The following is an 8952-nucleotide window of genomic DNA, read 5'->3' on the forward strand; positions in this document are numbered from 1 at the left end:
TGTCTAATGATTTTTATCCTTACTTTTCAAAGATTTGTGCACAGAAAGTTGTGTTTTGTATGTGTAAACTCATCAGACATGGTTACCTTTTTCATGACGTCTTAATAGAAAATTCAGAAGACACCAAGAAATTTGACGTCATTATTAAATTTCGACCAATCGTTTGTTGAGAACAGATATGTCACGAATGAGTAGAAATTTAACAAAAGTTTAAACAGTTCAAAAGAACCTTTTCTATGATAGGAAAGTATAACCGTACATACCATTGAACGGATAAATACGATATTCAGCGATGTTTTTATCGGCTTTTCTTGGCAAGAAATTTCCATATTGATGTTAAGATATTAATAAAGGCAACAGTAGTATACCGCTGTTCAATAGTAATACATCGATTAAGCAAAAACAAATCAGGTTCACAAAACAAACGAGGGAGACACATCAACTATAACAGGCAAACAACCGAAGCAACACACACACTAAATAACTACAAACACAAACGTCAACATACATTTCTACTGATTATTTGATAGCCACTGCCATTTTTTTGACTTGGTACAGGAAATTTTTAAGACAAACTGGTGTTTTGAGCTGGGTTTATGGCTAGACAAATCTCACGCTTATATAATGTATTGCAATGTTGAAAATACCGCTTACACTTGCTTTTCATTTTGTACAAAAATAGTGAAGGCTACCAAGTTTGTGATATATTTTGGAACTTGCAGTTATTTAAAATAATAGTTTACTTTTTCGAAGTACTAGGTTTACAAAACTACAAGATACTGAAATTAGAGAGAGAAAAAATGTGCTTGATTGATTTCCTGTTGTTTGTTTAACGTCTAGGGATGACTAAGATTGACAATTCTATTTATATTCGTTTTTCGTCTATCTATGCCTGGTTAATAAATACCCCTTCCTTTGTTTATTCGTTTATATGATGCAATTTGTTTTAAGATAAGAATTTCATTGGGATTTTTATTATTTACTATTTCTATGTTTTTTCACCTATTCGATACTATGTATTCAATACATTGCAATACCGAACAAAAAGCCGTTTGTTTACAATATAAAAATATGTTATTGGATTGTGAAAAAAAATTCGTGTGGTATTTTCTATTTGAACAATTTTTAACAAAATTAATCAAAGATTAGCACAACTTTTATTCAATGTGACACTAAATAAGAATGATAAATCACGCTTTAGATAACACACTTTTACGGAAATTACTATACATGATACAGGTCCTCGGGTTTATTTAAATACTATATAAAATTATATAACTATTTATTGTCACATTTAAATACATACGTTGTTTACAAACTGGCACTTAAGCGATCACGTTCATAAATGTAAAAATGGAGGAAGAGTTTTATTTTCGTAATGGCGTGCTACATATAGAAAATGTCAGCGTTCAAGATATAATTCCAATATCACAAGAGGATTCTGAACCTGTTTATGTATTCAGTAAGCAAAAGATAATATCGAATATCAGGAACTATAAAAAAGAACTGAACAAACAATCTTTTCCGTGGACACTAAATTATTCCATGAAAGCAAATGGCAATCCGTCAATTCTTCAAATGTTCAAGGAAAATGGGTGTTCTCTTACTTTAGTCAGCGGTTTGGAACTAAAATCAGCTTTAGAACTACAATTTCCAACAGAAGATTTGGTGTTTAACGGAAATGGAAAACAAAATTGGGAAATCGATTTAGCTATTCAAAATGGAGTGTTATTGAATATTGACAGTGTATTCAACCTTCAACAAACGGTTAGCGCTTGCAAACGAGCAAATATACCGGCTAGAGTTCTATTAAGAGTGAATCCTGATATCGAGGTTGATGTACACGAGCACGTGATAACAGGGAAGATTGGGTCAAAATTTGGAATTGACGAAACTGTGTTCAACGAAGTAGTTACCATTCTACAAAATGAACAATTGCTGACGCTTGTTGGCCTGCACAGCCATCTTGGATCCACTATAGATGATGTGGCAGTTATTGCAGAGAGTGCTGAAAAGGTTTCCAAAATATTTAGAAATTTAAAAGCAAAAGGGTTTCGTTCCATGAAGTATATTAATATAGGAGGAGGGCTTGGCATCCCGTATCGAAAGAAGGAATTAGAAACCCTTGCTTGGAAGAACATAGCAGAAAGTCGCAAGCATAAACTTGAGAATGTGTTAAACGAAATGTCATCTCATAGTGATTTTCAATCCATCTTAACGGATTTCAAATCTAACAAAATTTCAGCATCGCAATTTTTAGAATTGATAGGAAACATTTGTAAAGAAGATAATCCCCAAACAGTTGAAAAAATGGAAAAGACCCTTGGAGTAAAATGTATAATGCCGACTCCAGCTGATTTGATACAAAGCATTAAACCATATATTGACGACGATGTGCACCTAATAATTGAACCAGGACGTTCCTTAATAGGCAATGCTGCCATTTTATTATGTCGTACATTGGGCTGTAAAAAAAGTGGTGACAAAAGCTTTTTAGTTGTGAACGGTTCCATGAACGAGGTTATCCGACCTAGTCTTTATAATTCATATCACCATATCGAATTGGCAGAACCGGCAGTTGGCGCCAAGAAGATTTATGATATTGTTGGCCCAGTTTGTGAAAGTGGAGACTTTCTAGGCAAAAATAGACTGTTGTCGACACCATATGTGAACTGTTTACTGGCAGTATTTGACACTGGCGCATATTGTGGAAGTATGTCAATGACTTACAATATGAGACCACGAGCAGCTGAAATTATGGTCGATAACGATACCGTTAAAGTAATCCGACGTGCCGACACATACGAAGATTTGATGAAACCCTACAGAGTATGAAAATCTCAAAGTGATTCATTTTTACCGTTTAGGACTGCATTTTCTTGGGTTTACAAGTCAATGTTATACTAGTTATTTTTAGTAATAAGTTTAAAGTTTTGTTCTTCTTAATCGTTTGTTCTCAAAAACCTTTTTAGGTTATGCGCTGCTATCAATATGACACACTTCCTTGTAATAGCTTATACTATATATATTTATCGTGAATGGTTCTTAGTTAACAAATTTTGTACATGTTAGTAGTTCATGCGATTTGATGCAACGCATCTTTAGATACTAGTATCAATTGAATTTGTTAAAAAAAAAAAATTTCGTTATTATTTCAATTATTACAAAACGTCATGGCAAACAACGACGAAAACAGACAACAACATAGGAAACAGTGAGCAACACGAACCACAATATATTAAAATAAGTAACGTTGTTATCATATCTATTTGCCGACATCTCATTATGATTAGGATACCATGTCCTCCATTCATTGACTTTGTATCGTTCAACTTTGAACACTGTTAAAACATTGGTGATCATGTGTCCTTCATACCCGAAAATGCATGCAACATAGACATTTTCACTGAAAACCGTGAAATGTAAATACTAGTAAATGTAATTTCTTCGTCCCGTACTTCTCTTTTATCGTCAATCATAATATTAATCAATGTTGAATCAAACCATTCTAATGATGTAATTTCCCTTTTGAATTAATATTATTATTATTTTTTATTTTTTTTATACATTGTATGGTTAACAAGAACATTGGTATTGAGATTAAACAATTATCAGGGCTCCGGGTGCTGGATTTTAGCACTGTGCTGAAGACCAATTGGCTGTCGGCTGTCTTTTGCTGTTTGGACGGGTAGTTGTTGTCTCTTTGACACATTCTCCATTTCCATTCTTAATTTTGATATGGTCAACTTCTTTATTTATTTTTTTGTTTTATAACAAACATTTTATCATTCAAAACACTAAGAATTTTCTGCTCCCTAGCCATATTTGGCACAACTTTTTTTAACCTTTCCCCTTAAACTTTGTATTTGATTTGGACTCATAAGGTTAATAATAATTAAGAAGTCAAGCATAACAAACTCCTGAAATTTTGGTTTGCATTGGAGTTAAATATTATAAAATTTAGTGGTTGTTTGTTTGTTTAACTGTTTAACATAGCCTTTTATCACTGGTTGAGTATATGCATAACATCATCTATATAGAGATGAAACAATGTCAGCCTAATAACACACTCTTGTTCCAAACCTGATAAATAGAAATATATTAAGGTCTCAAAGTGAGACCAAAGATACATTTAACCTCAAAGTCAAAAATGACATTACATTACCATGGCTGAAAAAATATAAACAAACAACAGCTCACAAAACACAACATAGAAAACTGAAGACTAAGAGACACGAATCCCACTAAAACTGGGGTTGATCGCACGTATTCTGAAAGTGTAAGCGTATCCGGTTCCACACGTGGCACCCGTCGTGTTGCTCATGATAGTACAAACTCGGTGAAACGTCTAAATCAGTAAGTTACATTCAGGGGAAAGGAAATGGGAATATCCGATGCATCTGTGACACATATTTTCCATAACGATTTACCAACTCGTGATATTTTCCGTAAAATTTCATCCAATTGAACTCTTGATTTAATATCTTCTTTTCGAACAGCAACACTCTATCAAGGAAATCAAGATAGGACAAATAAGTCATGGACTGTCGTATCAACCGGGAGGTATATACTCTATATGCAGGCGCTACAGGAATCTTGCTCCACAGAAATGGAAAGTTTACAATTTGGAAGCTAGAATCATCAGATGTGTCGAACCAACCCTCGTTGTAAATTTCTATATGCAAGTCTTGATATGAGGCATCTCATATGAAGTTCTCCTCATACGAATAAAGGAACACGTCGGTAAGAAGAGGAGCATAGTTGGTTCCCATTGAATTGCTGATTGTTTGTTGAAACACGTCCTCTAAACGTAACAAAAATACTGTCAATCAAGAAATCATGCATATTGATATTGTTAGTTTCAGAGATGGTTTACAGAATAGAGAGCAAAGAAACAAATAGTCAAACGTATAGACGTGATAATAATCGGGTGCTAAAATATACATGATCAGTTTGCTCCTGAAAGTTTTGATTATATTTTCAAGATAATAAGAAAGAAGTCGAAAATATGACAGAAAAACATCATTTAACGGCAATAAATCATTTTACTTTTCATATCACAATTTCATCTAAAAATAGATCATTATTTAAGGAATACACAGTGTTTTAAATTCCATATAAATTTGATAAAAACAGGGTTAGCGTTTTTTTATACCTGCAATATGAGCCAGTGAAAATGCGAAAGTTATGAAAAATGAAAGAAAAAAAAAACGAAAACAACATTTCATAAATTCCATTTGTCCGCAGTTATTGCTTTCATTTCATCAAGAATGCTCAAAGCCGAATATTTGAAATGATGCACAAGAACTTAGACTGCTACAGCCTTATATGACCAAAAAGAACATTAAAACGATATTCAAGTCCATTTCCGGTCAACTTTGCCTAAGGGAGCTGAAAACTTATTTTTTTTTATGTCTTAGTTTAGAAATGTGCAATTAAAGAAAGGTGTGCTATACATCATCCTAGAACCGAAGTGTTAACTGATGAGCTGATGCTTATCCCTTTTTTTATTCCACAGATGTAAAAATAGGAAAATAAAAAGTTATATTTCATGCGTCCGAAGCGCATTTACCTTCATTAGTAACGCTCAAAGACGAATATTTGAGGACCAAGAATGTACAATAACCTAAACATTTGAAGAGCTTTATGACCAACAATGACATAAGAAATAACCAAATTTATCTAATGTCAAATTTGCCTGAGGAAGTTGAAACCTTAGTTTCTTATAATACTAAAATTTAATAACGGACAATTTTAGAAAGGTTTGTTATTCCAATAGTGTTAGTATCGAAGTACTTATTCCTGAGCTGATGATACATCGGGGACTGTTAGTCCATCAGCAGAGGTATCGACTCATTGTTGTTAAATATGAAAACAAAACGTGATCAATGTCATGTGTCCGAAGCTCTGTTATGGATTTACCTTCTTCAGGAACGTTCAAAGCCGAATATTTGGTCAGGGTGTCAGATCTAATTGATTTGTAATGGTATGACCTTATATACGGATTAACACAATGGCAGACATCAGACACATGGTAAGTCATGGGATAACAGACACGACACAGATTATATCGCTTTTATCTCAGTATGTCCCCAAGTGCACTGTAAATGAACTAAACGTACGCAATGTCATGCATTAGAAAACAAATAATTTATTAAAATAATCAGCGATAAGTAACCAGGTTATCTATTTATATTTGGTATTCAGGTATAGATAAGGCATGGCATATATATATATATTTATGTTTCACCTTTAAAATCGGGTAAACCATTCGGTTATCACCATACACAGTGTTAACTTTCCTCGACGGCGTCATCTTACTACAAAAATGTTATCGTTCACAATAACATTTAGCCAGTAGGCAGAACATTGCATCGAACATCATGAAATATATATATAAAAACTAAATGTGATAGACGAACGGTCCCGTTTTCTAAAAAAGCTTGAAACAATTTTTAGGAGTGGAAATTTGATAATGAAATGTTGATCATTTTCAAAGTGTGACGGCATTAAGAAGAAAAGTCTGTATAACTGTTAATTTCACGATCATAACAAAGTTTAAAGTCTGGTAAAACAGAGGCAAAAGATACCAAAGGGGCATTAAAATTCATATGTCGAAAATAAACAGACAACGCCATGACTTAAAAAAAGAAAATGACAAACAGACAAAAAATAGTACACAGAACACAAAATAGAATTGGTTGAATGTAAGGTTAAAGGATTTAAATAAGCTCAGTGGTCAGTATTTGGTAATGACATTATCTATAATACACTTTTCTTAAATTCTCCGATAAATAAAATAAGAAATTATTAAGACAAAAAGATTTCAACTTGGGCAAAGTTGGCCATGGTGGATGGCGATAATTTTTTTTGTCCATTTTGAATTTTGGAATTTTGGGTACTCAATGCTCTTCAACATCGTACATTTATTGTTTTTTTCAACTTATTTTTATTCGAGCGTCACAGATGAGTCTTTTGAAAACGAAACGCGCGTCTGACGCACAAAATTTTGGAGTATATGATTGGTTTATTTGGACATAAAGCTTTTCATTTATTAACTAACTTTTACATCCTCGACTTTCAAATAATAAAGTTCGTGTGTTCCTGATGAAGGTTAGTCGAGAAAAACGTTATAAAGTGTTATTTTCATTAAGGTAGGAAAATAAGTATAAGATAAGTCTCGATTATCCAGACGCTCCATATGCATATGTTCACAGAAAGAACGATAACTCTGGTGCATCGAGACTAGTATAAGATAGGTAAAATATGCAATGATGTAGTAACTTCTGTTAAACCACTTCAATCAGTGCGTTTATTTATATTGTACTATATCTGAAAGTATGATTAATTGAATCACCAATTCAATTTTTTTTTTAATTGTGTAAAATAATTCAACCTCTACTAAATACATGTTATAGACATTTGTAGATGTCAATATAACTTTAATAATTATAAAGATTTATCGCTAGGCAAGTTTCGTCGAAGGGGCTGTGTTTCATATAGTTTACTTCTCATTCGTCTAATGGATGTTTTGAATCTTATTATTGACATTGTTAAGTTTGTGTGGATAGCAAATTATACAGTCGTCACAAAGTATATGGTGAAAATATTGAGTGTTCAGATATAAATGTGGTGTAAACAAGCAAAAGAGGGGCGAAAGATACTGGAGGGACAAGTCAAACTCATAGATCGAAAATAAATTGACAACGCCATGTCTAAAAAAAAAACAGACAAATGATACTGCACAAGACACAACAAAGAAAACTAAAAACGAAGCAACACGAACCCCAACTAAAAGTGGGGGTGATCTCAGGTGTTCCGGAAGGGTAAGCAGATCCCGTTCCACATGTGGTACTCGTCGTGTTGCTCATGTTATAACAAACCCGGTAAATAGTCTTATTCAGAGGTCACATTTGTTGTGAAAAGTGAAGTGGATTGTAATTACGACACAAGGAACATATACGGAATCATCTGTGAAACGATAATCCATAACAGTCAGGCAACTCGTGATGGCGTCCGTAAAATTTACGAAGGGATTATTTCAACTTCACCATTTGACACTCTTGGTTTAATAGCTTTCTTGATAGCAGCAACCCTCTATCAAGGTAGTCATGATAGAAAATACAAGCCCGGGATTATCGTATCAGTTGGGAGATATATATCCTGTATGCAAGCGCTGCTGGGATGTTGCTACATAGAAATGGAAAGTTCAAAATAAAGAAGCTGAAATCATCTCTTTTGTCGTAAATTTTTGTTTTCAACCGATCCTCATTGTCAATTTCTAGATGTAAGTCAAGATATGAAACATACTTAACTGTATCAGTTGTATTCTTTATCTCTAGTTCGATTGGATAGATGCGTTCAACATAGTCATCAATTTTGAATTACTAAGTGAGAGAACATCTTCTATATCGCGGAAAGGAAAGTTGTAGGTTATTGATAACTTCTTATTTTTTTTCCTAAGAAGCTCATGTATGGAAGTTAGCCTCATAATAATAAAGAAACAAGTCGGCAAGAAGAGGGGCACAATTGGTTCAAATGCCGACAGTCTATTGAAAAACACGTCCTCCAAACGTAACAAGTATGTGTCAATTAAGAAACCAAGCATCTTGATAATGTCAGTTTCAGAGAATTTTTCGTTTGAATCCGAGTGATACTTTACAAAGTTGGATTTATCCCTCCCCAAGACAAGATACTTGTATCTACTTTCGCCATTCTTTTTTATGAAACAAAGCAATATCAACTCTTTCAATTTGTCTGTTAGTTTAGAACAGGGAATACTTGTGTAAAGTGAAGAAAAGTCAAAAGTTGTAATACTTTTGCAAGATGAGAGTCTTTTTAGTATCTTCATCTGATTCATACCACCTCTAGAATAGGCAGTTTATAATAACTTTGAAGCCCGACTTTGATTGCTGATAAAATAGATGTTAATAATTTAAAAAGAGGTAAATA

At 33.3% G+C, this 8952-nt stretch overlaps 1 protein-coding gene across 1 annotated transcript; it reads left to right on the forward strand.

Moving 5' to 3' along the window:
- The first annotated feature begins 951 nt into the window (after positions 1 to 951).
- LOC134687279 (uncharacterized) lies at positions 952 to 2965 on the forward strand. The gene has a single exon (XM_063547432.1). The coding sequence runs from the start codon at positions 1354 to 1356 to the stop codon at positions 2833 to 2835; it is 1482 nt and encodes a 493-aa protein (XP_063403502.1). The 5' UTR covers positions 952 to 1353; the 3' UTR covers positions 2836 to 2965.
- The last annotated feature ends 5987 nt before the right edge of the window (positions 2966 to 8952 follow it).

The sequence above is a fragment of the Mytilus trossulus genome, chromosome 10, assembly GCF_036588685.1.
Source record: "Mytilus trossulus isolate FHL-02 chromosome 10, PNRI_Mtr1.1.1.hap1, whole genome shotgun sequence".
In the NCBI taxonomy this organism is placed as follows: Eukaryota; Metazoa; Mollusca; class Bivalvia; order Mytilida; family Mytilidae; genus Mytilus; species Mytilus trossulus.